Source organism: Typopeltis vanoorti, chromosome 6 (genome assembly GCF_054136105.1).
Source record: "Typopeltis vanoorti isolate ZY-2024b chromosome 6, IOZ_Tvanoo_1.0, whole genome shotgun sequence".
NCBI classification, from domain to species: Eukaryota; Metazoa; Arthropoda; class Arachnida; order Uropygi; family Thelyphonidae; genus Typopeltis; species Typopeltis vanoorti.
Window position 1 is genome coordinate 72,810,621 of NC_143554.1, and position 14,059 is coordinate 72,824,679.

General features: G+C 33.9%; 1 protein-coding gene across 1 annotated transcript; it reads right to left on the reverse strand.

Annotated features, from left to right (window-relative positions):
• Nucleotides 1–5,305: 5,305 nt before the first annotated feature.
• Nucleotides 5,306–13,798, reverse strand: LOC150105560 (low-density lipoprotein receptor-related protein 10-like). The gene is made up of 5 exons (XM_090394905.1): nucleotides 13,666–13,798; nucleotides 6,708–6,931; nucleotides 6,460–6,616; nucleotides 5,856–5,978; nucleotides 5,306–5,607 (listed from the first exon to the last, which is right to left on the reverse strand). The coding sequence occupies exons 1-5, from the start codon at nucleotides 13,739–13,741 to the stop codon at nucleotides 5,435–5,437; spliced, it is 753 nt and encodes a 250-aa protein (XP_090251031.1). The 5' UTR covers nucleotides 13,742–13,798; the 3' UTR covers nucleotides 5,306–5,434.
• Between the last annotated feature and the right edge of the window lie 261 nt (nucleotides 13,799–14,059).

The following is a 14,059-nucleotide window of genomic DNA, read 5'->3' on the forward strand; positions in this document are numbered from 1 at the left end:
GCAACCCAGTCGATGTGGTTCCCCACAGTAACAAAAGAAGAACTATCACTGACAATTCAACAAATTAATCCTAACAAAGGACCGGGGATAGACGGAATCAGACCAAAAGACATCAAGAAACACTCAACCGACCTACTTCCAGTTACACAAAAACTGTTAAATAAAATCTTCGAAACGGGACACAAACCTGAAACACTGAAGACTGCATTAATCACACCCATACACAAACAGGGAAAAAGAAACATAATAAGTAATTACAGACCTATCGCCACGCTGCCTGTAATCAACCAAATCATGGAGCGTATTGTATATCAGAAATTCTCCACATACGTTGAAAAATTTCAAATCATACCCAAAACACAATATGGCTTTCAAAAAAATAAAGGAACAGCAACACTCCTGGAAGATTTCACAGATCTAATAAACGATGCATTGGATAAAAACAGAATAACATTAGTGGTATTCATTGACCTAACAAAAGCATTTGACACACTAACACATAAAACCTTGTTAACGAAACGTACCCATATCGGAATTGGAGGTCGTCTACTCCAGTGGTTTAAAGCATACACGAAAAACAGAAAGCACATCACACGTATAGGATCAGCATACAGCCAAGAGATACATGTAGCCTGTGGAGTACCGCAAGGAGCCGTCCTATCTCCCATTCTATTTAACATATACACACACGACATAAGCCAACTCCCCCTAAAAAGTAAAATCTTCCAGTATGCAGACGACACGGCCATAGTATCCATTCACAACAATGCAAATATCGCTTACAAAAATATGCAACACGACATCAATCAAATCACTAACTGGTTAACTGAAAACGGCATATATATAAACCCTGGAAAGACAAAGCTAATGATATTCAAAAACCCCCAAACCCTGCCCATAGAAACTAAATATCTCACTATCAAACATTCATCCTCCTATACACAAAGTGCAGAACCTAAAATCACAACCATCACACAGGTGAAAACAACACGCTATCTTGGACTTCACTTTGATGCAGATCAAAGTTGGAATAGCCATACAAACTACCTCATACCAAGCTTAGGATAATAGCAAGCAAACTATACGGATTAAAAGACATTGCCCCAACCCACATAAAAATACTAATCTATAAAGCATTATGTGAAAACATTTTAAGATATGCAATCACATCATACGCATTCTGCGCAGACTACAGACTTAACAGGCTACAATGGTTGCAAGATAAAATGATAAAACTGATATTCTGGGAACAACCCACTCTTATGCAGGAAGCATGGACAAAACACAAAATATTTAAGGTGAAACACTTATGCCACTACACAGTCATGTTAAAACACTACTACAGCCCAACATATAGAGTAACCAGAACAACATATCAAATAACAAGACCACAGTCAACAAACTACATAACATATAAGTACAAAATCTACGGCAAAGCCACCCGAAACTTCTACGTACTTGACATGATAAACAAACTGCCGTTCCACAACAGAAACCTAGGAACATACAGAGAGCTGAAACAGGCGCTATATAAATATTATAGCGAGAATGAAAATTAGAGCAATTCCTGTTCTCTCTCCCCCCCACCACACATGCACACACACACACAAACCTATGACAAACCCTCCCCCCTCTCAAAAACTATCACTACAAGAACTTAAAGAAACAAACACACCATGTCTAAATCCAACCCTATTTGCACAAAAAAAAAAAAAAAAGTTAAACTGTAATAGCAATCGAAGTCTTCCAAGCACGTACCAACAAACAGTAAAATCAACACCTGGCTTGTGACCAGTATAGGAACATAACCATGAAACCACCACCCTCCATCATCTATTATCTTCCTCAGATAAGCTCTGCTAAGCTTCGAGGAAGAAAATTATTAACTTGCAAGTATCTGTTATTCACAATTGTAATGCGTTATAAATATTATATATATATATATAATTACTACAGCAACTATGTATGCAATTCATCTGAGACATAAAAAAATAATAATAATAAATAAATAAAATAAATTATTATTATTATTATGCATATTCTAAATTCAAAAATTCTGTATAATCCTTATTGTAAATATTGTAAATATTATTATTGTATGTAATTTATACTGAGACGTAATAAAATGTTTAAAAAATATATATATTATTATTATTATTACGCGACACCTCCAGGGAGTCCAAAGACTCATCGAGGGAAGGGTACCTACTCTTCAACTCGCCATCTACACCACTCAATCCACCACCCACAACTATACCACGCCATCTACCGCCAACCACCAGCCCTAGTATTTTCACAGACAATCACAAATATCCATGCCCAAGGCAATTATTAATCTAAAACAATTGTTATATACTTGTAGGTACCTGTATGCACTTGTGAGCATGTATATATATTGTAAATATTATTTATGAATAATAAAGTTTGATTGATTGATAAAAAATATATTATTATTATTATTTTATTCACATGATTGAAAAGGTCAAAACAAGATATTTCAAACAACAATTTAACTGGCGATATAGAACTATTCAGATTCTATCCAAGAATATAAGAAGAGTCTGTTAGCAGCGTATAATTTGGACTCTTTCACTTTCAAGTCGTGCCATTTTTTTTTGTAGATCATACGAGGTTATCTCATTGATGTCTATTCGTGTAAATAGTTGGGTAGCTTCTTTCGAGTGCATAGATGGTACCAATAACAACTGGGATGACTTTGGTGCGTTTAACTCATAGCTGGTCAACTTCGATTGCCAGATCTCGATATTTAGTCTTTTTTTTTTCTAGTTCTTTGCTGTTAATGTCGTTATAGTACGCCCACAGATACGAGATCCTTCGGCACTTCTGCGCATGTCAACAGAAGGAGAATCCATTCAGACAATCCTGAGGTGTCTGTTCTGTTGTTGTTGACATCTCCGATATGCTCTTTTTTTTCGGATTGCTAGGGTTCGTGATGTTTGGCCTATATAGTTCAGTCCACAGGAACATGGAATTTTATAATAGAAACATCCCACAGACAGCCTCAAGTTACGCAGTATACATCATCCATCTTCATACCTTATGCCAGCTCGGTTTCAACGAAAATAGCAAACATCATGAGGTCTTTCAACATCAGGGTTACCTTTAAACCTATTTTAACTACACGACACATGTTAAGATCTCCTAAAGACAACATCGCCTTCTACAAGTACGCAGGTGTATATGACCCTGTTCCATGTTCCTGTGGACTGAACTATGTAGGCCAAACATCACGAACCCTAGAAATCCGAAAAAAAAAAAAAAAAAAGAGCATATCGGAGATGTCAACAACAACAGAACAGACACCTCAGGATTAGCCCATCATTTCTCTATTTCGAACCACTCCATCGATTGGGACAACAGCTCCATGCCGTACGTTGAAGAAGATTTCAGATGTAGAAACTTTAAAGAAACTGCAGTGGTACTCCGGACAGGAGACACTCTCAACAGAAATCAAGGCATGATATTAAAAGACATTAAAAGACAAAGTTAATAAATTCACTATTTTAGCAGAACTCAATTTCGCGAAAAACTATAAAACACGATCTACAAACAATGACTGAGTATCCACGGTCCATGCTCTTAATGTCACGCGTCTTTTCAATTTTAATTAATTTTACTGTCGTTACTGCATTCTTCTGTTTTAGCATTTAATGTTAGTGAAGTCCTGAAGAAGCCAGACAGAATTAAGCTGGCGAAACTGTAGACGATTGTATACATATGTTTATAAAGAATCAGGGTCCAATAATAAATCCAAAGAAAATGTCTTATACTTAGTAGAAATGGACCAAATATTAACAGTTAAAAAAAAAAATCTAACTATTATCACAGAAGCAAGATAATCCGATTAAGTGGGAAAAATCAAAATAATCTAGAATATTATTGCATTGTAATGCATGTAATTTAACTTACTATTAGTTTATCTCGATAATTATTCACAAGGAATTCAACTTTTTCCAACACCACAACAATCTCCTGCTTTGGTGGGCTCTGTAAGATAATATTATAACGTCTTTTTGGTGAATAGAAGTCATTAATATTGCTGCTGACTTTGGACCCAACGACTCTAATTTATATATTACAGTTTTTCTCTGAGTTGTTTCTTTTATGTCTTCTAAGTAGTCTATAGTAAAAGAAAAACAAAATGGTCATAGAACAGTAGGAAGAGTAGACGAATCCTCAACAAATGGAAATTAAAAAAAAAAAAAAAAAGGAAGTACAGAAGAGTTATTTAAAAATGAAAATTATATTGTGAAGTATTTATACTTACATGTGATATAATGGGATCCCGTGAGATGGCGCTACTCATCGATATTTAGAAGAGACACTTAGTGAAAGGCACTCAGGCCGATTAGGAGGTAGTATATGGAGTTGTAGAAAACGACTGGATCCCCGAGGATAAGGGAGACATACCATTAAACAAAATGAGAGAGTATTGAGTGAATATTTTTTTTTCTTGACAATTCCTTTATAAATTTGCTTCAATAATGTATTTTTGAGAACCCTTCTACCAAAATTGCATTTTGATCGTATTTTGAACTGGAATTTTGAAACTGAGGTGTGTAAATTGCAAGTTTTGAGCTAATGCGAGAAGAGAAAATGCAATAACACAACAGGACAAGAAATTTGCTGTTATGTGATGCAGATTTAATAAAAATAGAGAAAAACAACTGATTCCGAAAATAGGGTCACTTTAAATTAATACAGTTTTGAATTTTGGAAATTTATTAGGACTGTCTGAAAAGACGATGATTTTCACCACGCGATGTGACAGTATCAAATCCTTAATACGGTTCTAAAGTTTCATAAAATAATGTTTATTCTTCTATATTATAAGTTCCAATAACCTATCGTCATGAATTCCACGATGTGTAAAAAACTTATTTAAGAATAGGTCGTGCCTCCTATAGTTAAGGAAATTGTGCCTGCAGTCACGTGAGAAGTTATGGAGGTCGAAGGAAACGTGGTTGGAATAAACATAAAATTATTTGCGCAATAACTTTGTCATCAGGAGAATATGAGCACAAAAAATGGCTGCTGGGTTGGAGTTCTACGAGAACGCTACTGCAATCATCTGCAATCAAAGCATACTATAAAAAGTACTTTAGCGTACTTTTCATAACATGTTTTGATTGTTTTGTGGTCGAATCTGAAGAGAATGTAACTAATAAGAGCTCAAAGAATAGGTCATTATACTAATTATGTCCATTAACAAAATATGTTATTTAAATTTTAAAATAACGTAAAATAGGTATCGAAGTGTTGATGTAAAAGAATAAACACTAAACCTTGAAGATTTTTTTTATTATTTTCTCTTTATTGAAATGAAGTTTGTACAAATTGCAATTCATATAGTAATTACAGACAACACACAAGTTGATCCTTGTAAAAAAAAAAAAAAATCCAATTAAAACAGTTAGGTTACAACAGCTGCGCTTGCAACTGTCGGTTCAAAAGAAGTAGTGTCGTCTTCTGTCAGTCTATTGGTTTTAAAACGCTGGCGAAAAATAAGTACTAAGAAAGTAATTGGAATGATATCCAGGATTACCAACATTAAAGACAGGAACACGATGAGCGGAATATTTTTTTCTAAATGAAAAAAAAAATGATAATTAACATATTTATTTATTATATTTGAAAGAATAAACTATTTAAATTATCTATAGAAAAGAAAATATAGAATCTCTCTTAGCGTAAAAGATAAAAATAATTATCTTTTACACTAAGAGAGATTCAATGCATAAGATGGCAACGATGAAATCTATAACTGCCATTGTGAAAACAGGAAATTATTTATTAGCTAGTGAAGAATTTATTTATTTATTTAATTTTCTTACTTGGACAAGTGTCTTTGTCTTCGTCACTAAAATCTCCACAATTATCGTGTCCATCACATTTTAAATTGCTCCAAATGCACCTCTTGTTACGACATTCAAACTGAGTACTGTTGCAAGTTTTATCTGGAAATAAACGATAAAAAAATTGGTCATTTATTAATTCATCAATCGCTTTTTAAAAGTCGTATTGATTTCTAATTAGGAGAGGGGGAGACTAACTACTGTTTTTTTTTTTCCTTCCTGACTTAAAGCACTATACATTATTGGAGAAAATTATCCCAATACTGGAAAACTCATTATGACAGATAGTTTTTAGTCTCCGAAGATGAAGCGCTTCCTTCCAAAAATAAATAAATAAATAAATAGATAAATAAATAAATAAACCCTCTTGAGAACATATCTGATTGACTGGCAGTCTCTTATCCCAGGTCTAATATCCAATAACGAACACCATTTTATTTCTCTTGAGTTATCAGGACAGTCAAGTGATCAATACAATGTATGAAAACATACGTAGTTTATTAATAAAAAAATTAATTTATCAGGATAACCAAAATAACATTGTTATCTTAATAAAAATGCAATGAGAAAAATGCCACTTAACTGTATGTGTAGGCCGTGGCGGTCAACTGAAATCCAATAAAATTTCTTACTTCCCCAGCTCCTGTTGTATACAAAAGAGTCAAATCACCCGATGATGCTACAGTTCTGTTATCTTGAACAAGGAGAGGCTCTCCACAGAGAGTGAGATTATGTTGAATCTATCAAAGACATGCAGTATACAGTCAAAATATTGTTAAGGAAATTCTTGTGTTTAGTAAAGGAATTTGAATGTTCTTTGATTTTACTTACTTTTAGATTGTCCTTGCATTCATTCTGAAAAAAGTCGATCTTTTCCAATGCTATAAGGATACCATAGTCTGGAGGACTGTGTAAGGTGATGTTACAATTGATTTTTGGCGAGTATGTGTCATTCTCTCTTGGTCGTATTATTGCTGCCGATGTTGGACCTTCAGATGCAAAATTATACTGCAAAGTTCGCCCTTGAGAAGGTTTACAATTTTCTTCCACATAATCTGGAATGATACGAAAAACAAACCATTTTTCCTTCACGTGTTTCTGATTTTTAAAGAGTAATAAAACATTAAATTGGATTAAAAATAATAAACAGACTTTAAGATTGTTATGTGATTAGTTTATATAGTATTACAGTATTATTTAATTAGATATAATGTATATATTACTCGTACTAGAGGATTCTATGTTATTCATTAGCACTCAGCTACCATAAGTAGGATAAGTAGGGATTTTATTTATTTATTATTTTATTTATTTTTAATTACTTGATTTTTCTAGATAGCTTCGTTTATGAAAAAATGCATTCGTTCAGTATCTGACTAATAGATGGCGCTCGCAGTGATTATCATTTGCTGTCCCAAAGATAAGTAAGCAGAGAAATGTGTAGTACTTTTCGGCTAGTAGATAGATGGCAGTAGAGTTTCTTTCTTTTTTTTTTTTTTTTTTTTAAACTATAAATCTAAATTCAGCAGCGCAAAATTTAGATTTATGCAGTCTAATCGCCTTATATATTTAAGGCGATTAGACTGTATAAATTGCATTTGCATTTGCAATCAAATACTGTCAAAAAAATTTAAGTTTGCAAATATCAATAAATTCAGATTTAAAAAAAATGTCGCGAGCCTATATTGGATCAGAGTAGGACAACAAAGTATTTAATTAGATTATGAGATGGGTGATTTAATGCTAATGCTTTCTGCATAGTTCGAACAGCGTTAGTGAAATAGGAATATATTTCAAGATATTTAATTAGATTTCGTCACCAGAGCATTATCTTTTGACCATAAATTTTGATGGATGATTTAGTACCAATGCTTTCTGTATAGTTCGCAGTGTTCTTGAAATAGGAGTATATGCTCTACTGAGAACATCAGCTAACAAAATATGGACAAGCTATTATATCTATGTGTATAATCCATTAATCAAAAAGGTGTTTTTTTAATATTTAAATAAACTTAAAATTTAAAAATAATTTTTAATAAATTTTACCTAAAATAAAACTTTCAATCAAATTTAATAATAATTTCTTACTAAAATTAATTTATATATAATTATATTTATTAATTCTATAATAAATTAAAATTACGTAAAATAAATTATATTTATTAAATGTATAATTATTTTATATATTAATTTATATGTATATATTTATATTAATAAATGAAGCACATTTTGTACACAGTGGCTAAAATGAGGTATATATAACGCAACATTTCAAGAAACACAATTTCGAGTTAACATAATTCGGCATGGTTTTTAAATGCTTATGAATATGAATAAATATAAATGCTTATAGAAATGAATATTTGCTGATAAGGTAGAGTTTTTCAAATGACCAAATATGCTCAAAATAGTGTGCGCAAGTTCGAGACACATTCTGATAAAAGGCAAGAAAGTGTATACTTGATCGTAACTAAGATCGCTTTAGGAATAACGAGGAGACTTTCACCAGCGGAAGAACTGAGTCAGATTTTGATGCTGTTCCTCAGCTGATGACGGACTGCAGTTTATTACATTTTTTTCCTTGCCGCAAAATAAAATAAAATAAAGCAGAACAGTCTGTTTATCAAGCTTCACGGAAGCGACTTTTGCATTTAAGTGTATGAATGTGCAACACCATCTTCGCATATGGCCACGCTGGATCCATATGAGGAGATGGTGATAGAGTGGTACTATACAATATGTAAAACACTAAAAAGATTTGTTCCGGATAGGGTTTTCGAGTGCTTCAGCTTATTTTAAAGCATACTGGAAACTTTTCGATTTGTTTGGTTTTGAGACACGTGATCTGGGCACGAATGAAGAGCTGCTCTTTACCAATATCAAAAACAGCTGGGGGACAACCTTTTCATCGGGATTTGGCTTGGAGAATCGCTTACAGCCGACTCTCGGTGAAACTAGTGAAATCATAATATCGTCCTCGACCTTGTGCCCCCTTTTGCGAAGTATGCCATGCAATTAAAACTGTAGGGCCCTCTTCTTCCAGTGCCCACCAATGCAGCGCATTTAGAGAAGGCTGGCTAAGGATCTCGTTGCCCACTTTCTCTGAGGTGGTATTATTGCAGTTCCCCCACACCGGTGAGAAAAAACAAAACAAAAAAAAAATCTAATTTTTCTCATCAATGTTATAAAATATCACGCATGGAAAGTGCGTAAAAAACATCTTCTCACTGAGGAAGAAACAGAATCTATCATCGAATTAAGAACTGCTTATCCGCCTATCTCCTTCGCTTCCTACACAGGAAAGATACCTCTTGGGCGATTCCTAAGGAAATGGTGTAGGCCACCAATCATATATCAGATTACACAGGAGAGAATTAAAGTGTGTATATTTCTAACATGTTTTTATGAGCTTTTAAACTCATATTTTATTAGATTTGTTATTTTAGTCTACTTTAAGGGGGGGGCTGAATAAACTCGGGCTGCGAAGGCAAACATCGAGGTGGTTCTGGGACGTTTTAGGGCTGGATCTCCCGGGTCAAGTCTCCCCAATTTGTTCACTTATTTTTATTATTTTTATCCGTTTATTAAATTTTACAAGCTTTTGTACTTCGTATACTGGTTTCAATGGTGTATTTAATATTATTTTTATCTGTTTAGGTTTTTAATGTATTTTTTTTTTTCTTTCTGGGACTTTCCCCTTAATGAGTAAAAAGTCAAACGACCGTTTTGGAAATATCCGGTGGGTCAACAGCTAAAACTGGTCAACTGAGGCCTCTTTCTCTCCTCTATCACTGTTTCGCTCTATCTTTTTACTCTGTCCTTTCTTTCTCTCTGCGAATCTCAGCGCTGCTTTTAAACTCAAAAGGCCAATGATGATGAGAGACTTTAATTTCACACGATATAAATTTCTTTTGCGATTAGGTTAATTAACTAAGAGACTTAATGATATCTTAGGGGAGTTAAACAAAGAAATTTAAAGATAACTTTCGCCAGTCTGATTGGCCGAGTAGTTAGCGCATATACTTGACAACCAACAAGATGTGGGCAGGAATGTTTAAGACTATCTTTAGATGAAAGATGAATTTCATCGGCAGTTTATTCAAAGGATGAAGTGGCTTGAAAAAGTTCCATGTTTGACTTTTAGATCAAGGTCTCAGCATAAAAATATAAAAAAGAAAAAAATCCTTAGTCTGTAACTCAGCTTACATGTCATAGTACCACTCAGAGGCAAGACTGTAGTCCAATTATTGTGCAACTACATCACGAGCTATTCATCATTCGCTTGAACTATACACCCTCTGTCCAAAAAGAAACCGAACTTTTCGAAAATAGAAGAAATAATGGCGCCACCTGTTGTATCATTTTATTGTCGAAAGCGGCAACCTTCATTAGTGTCGTGTCAACTGCTTATGACATTTGTTTCATGAGCAGCCGAGTTATAGTGCCAAGAGTGACAGTGTGTTTTGACGAAAGGTCGGTCGTCACGATATTCATGCCGTACCGGACGAATTCTCGCTATCAATCCCTTCAAAACTTCGAGATAAAACTCACTATTGACTGTTTGGCCAGGCGGAACGAATTCTTTGTGGATAATGCCCTTGGAATCGTAGAAACAAATCAGCATTGTCTTTACTTTTGACTTCTCCAAGCGACTCTTTTTCGGATGCCCTTTTTCTGGAGCTCATACTCAAAACACCACGTTTCATCACCAGTAACGATCGTTTCAAGGAAGTTGAATCCTTACAGCGGTTTTAATAATGTCCTTGCAGTGTTCAATTCGATACATTTTTGGTCGTCGATCAACTTGTGGGGAACAAATCGCGAATTCAATTTACGAAGGCCCAAACTCTCTGGCACGATGTTGTGCACAGTTGATTTTGGAATCCCCAATTCATCTTCAATCAATCTCACGGACGATTTCAGGTTTTCTTTGATGAAATCACGCACTTTTTGGATATTAACTTCGCTCAGTACAGTTTTTGGACGACCCGGCTTTTCATCGTCCTCAAGCGTCTCACGACCACTTTGAAATCGCTTAAACCACTCGTAAACTTGAGTACGAGATAAGCATTCATCACCGTATGCTTGTTGAAGCATTTGATGCGTTTCGGTAAACCTTTTACCAAGTTTAACACAAAAGTCAATCGCAGCTCTGTTTGAAACTCATTTTCCGACCGTTCGTCGAAACACACTGTCACTCTTGGCACTAGGACTCGGTTGCTAATGAAGCAAATGTCATAAACAGTCGACACACCACTAATGAAGGTTGCCGCTTCGACAACAAAAAAAGATACAAATGGCGCCACTAGCTTCTATTTTCGAAAAGTTCGGTTTCTTTTTGGACAGAGGGTGTAGAACTAATAAGTATTCTATCAAACTTATCATTCTATCAAGATTCTTGTGTGCTCCTCTAAAATAGAACGTCGCAAAGATGGTTTAATACTCATTGTTTGTCCAGTATTGTTCATAATGCATAGAGAGATAATGGGAACATCTGTGCACCTACTTTTATCTAGTGAATTATACCCAAATAATTTGCTTTTGATACATATGTAATAATCAAATTATCTAGTTATAATTAATAACAATATTGGATGGATTAAAACATTTATTTACAGAATAATGTTTGACCAAGTTTTCTGTTCAGCTTCGGTGTCACACGGCCGAAAATTACTCGAAAAATAAAATAAAATAAAAATTACTTAACTTTAGTCTGCCCAATATTGTTATTAACTGCCATTATCTCTCGTTCAAGTTCGTTTATCTATTACACAGATTTAACGCTGAACCAGAAACTGGATTTGCTTGAATTTAGTATAGAGTGTCGGAGATGTTTGAAGTCCGGCGATGTCCTCTGTCATTTTAAACGCTTCCCCAACTTACCGAAAATGGTAGTGTGTGATTGGCATGACAGCCTAATTTCTTTTAAACATTTACTTTTTTATTAGGCTTTTAAATACAAAATAAAATTATTAATCATTCGGAGAAGTAAAAATATTCCAGCAGATGTTCATCTAAACTCCCGTTATTAACAGGCGAATATCAATGTCGAATATTTTTGTACTTTACAGATAGATTCAGAGAATTACGCATTGAATTGTACTCTTCCAATTAACAGAGACTTAAATCAAGTTGACTTACTTAAAAAAAATAAATAAATAGTTACTTAACACTTTGCTAAATAATTATGTAGATCGGGGAATTAAAATATGCCACACATTCTATCGAATACTTTATGAAGATTCACTCAGCCATAATCTAGCAATCTGTAATGAAATTGCTATTCACAATTATGAATAACAACGCCAAGTCCAGTTAAGTTTCGTTCAACTTGAGAGTTACATAATGGCAAATCTAACTTAGAAGGTGAAAGGGAAATTAATTGCATTCCTATAAAGAAAACTAAAACTTAAATCTAAATTTATATTTTTATAATTTCGCTATGAAAGAATGGCGCTACTTCATACTAGAGATGTTTATCTAAATAAATAGAACAATTGCTTCTGATTGTAAGTGTACCCACACACTATCGTAGGAAAAGGACAAAGGCTCGGTAGATTAGAGATAGAACTAATCTTTTACATCTGATTTTAAGTTTACGTTAGAAAAGATTTCTATTTTAAAAATTATAACTAGATTTTTGGATTTATAATATATATTTCTTTAAAACAAAAAAGTATTAATGAAGAAATCAAAGACACCTTTAATTTGATAAAATAATGTACATATTTTCAAAATGCGAACACATTATCATGATTTGTTATGGTTTTGGGTAGGGAATGAACACCTGATTCCCGGAAAAGTCCTTTTTAGGACTTCCAGGGTGACAAATGGCAATGCTAAAGCCAATGAAGTTCTAACTGAGGCTCGGCTATTGCCGTTACCCAGCCATGACTAGAGCTTTTTAGCTCAATAACACTCTATCCATACAGATTTACTTCATTCAGATGACGGGATAAAGAGTCAAGGACTCAGTCCATCGCCCAGTTCTTTTAAGAACTTAAGATGATTTGTTATTATATTATAGGTGACATGTGGTCATTAATACCCTTGGAGGGTAATAATGGATGGCAATGCTGTAGCCAATGAAGTTCTAACTGAGGCTCGGCTATTGCTGTTACCTTCCTGCCATGATCAGAGCTTTAATTAATAATTTGTTATGTTGATATATAAACATTTTGGTTTGATGTGCTGATAGATGATAGATAGGTTTCTGATAATAAAAGGTGTTTCTGAAAAGCAGGTGTGATGAAAGGGAAAAGATTTCACCTAAGGATCAAATTCTACGTGTAAAATTCGCATACCTGTTTCTAAATAAACACTGGATGCATTTTAAATGAAGTCGGTGAAGTTTTCGTCTTTAATTTTTGAGCATCTTTAAAAAAAAAATTAAGATATTTAAGTGTGCCTTTGCTTTCTTAACGAAACATTAATGACAATGATTGAAACACAGCAAATCATCTTATAAGAATCAAACGCACCTCCTAATATGACTGCAACTAATCCATTATCTCAAGGGTACAACCACTGTTCACAATAGAATAAAAAACACCCCCGAGACCATAAGCGAAATCAGTAACACCGCTAGTTGTTTCAAAATGCTAACAATCAACTTCATTCATAGGCAAAATTAAATTTTCTCGGTAGTTGAATACTAACAGTTTGGCAGAAAATTAAATCATTTCACCGTATCTTATTTTCACTTCTACCACAAAAATTAAACAAGAATTACGTAATATACTTCTAAATGAAACCATATAAATCACATTAGGATATATTTAATACTTACATGTTTTATAATTTTCACAAAAAGCAATATAAGGCGTTGCAAAGAACGCAACAAAATACAGTTTTAATGACAGCATAGCTGCGACTCTCCCGTTACTATATCAGCACATAGCTAACAAAATAAGGCATGAACAATTCTGTTACGATAGCTAAGGAAGCATTGTTTTTTGTTATCGTTTTTCGAAAGGATATTACGCAAGCCGCTAACCACTTCTGTGTTTAGTGACTTGTCGCTAAACGAATGGCATGTGAAGGGTGACGAGTTAAAATATCCCTCTGATCAACCGATTTTAGGACAAAATGGTACATAAATGAAATTTAAATTTATTTAAATTTCTTAGAGTAGTCACAGCTGTCTTTATTCCTTTATAAATTCTAAAGATCTACAACACACA

What these genes read in the sequence shown, in the direction of transcription:
- LOC150105560 (XM_090394905.1), bottom strand. Translation starts at nt 13,741, where the DNA reads ATGCTGTCATTAAAACTGTATTTTGTTGCGTTCTTTGCAACGCCTTAT. An exon ending in TTGTGAAAATTATAAAACAT is followed by an intron (nt 6,932 to 13,665) that starts GTAAGTATTAAA and finishes GTATCATTCCAG; the next exon opens with ATTATGTGGAAGAAAATTGT. An exon ending in AGACAAAGACACTTGTCCAA is followed by an intron (nt 5,608 to 5,855) that starts GTAAGAAAATTA and finishes TTTTTCATTTAG; the next exon opens with AAAAAAATATTCCGCTCATC.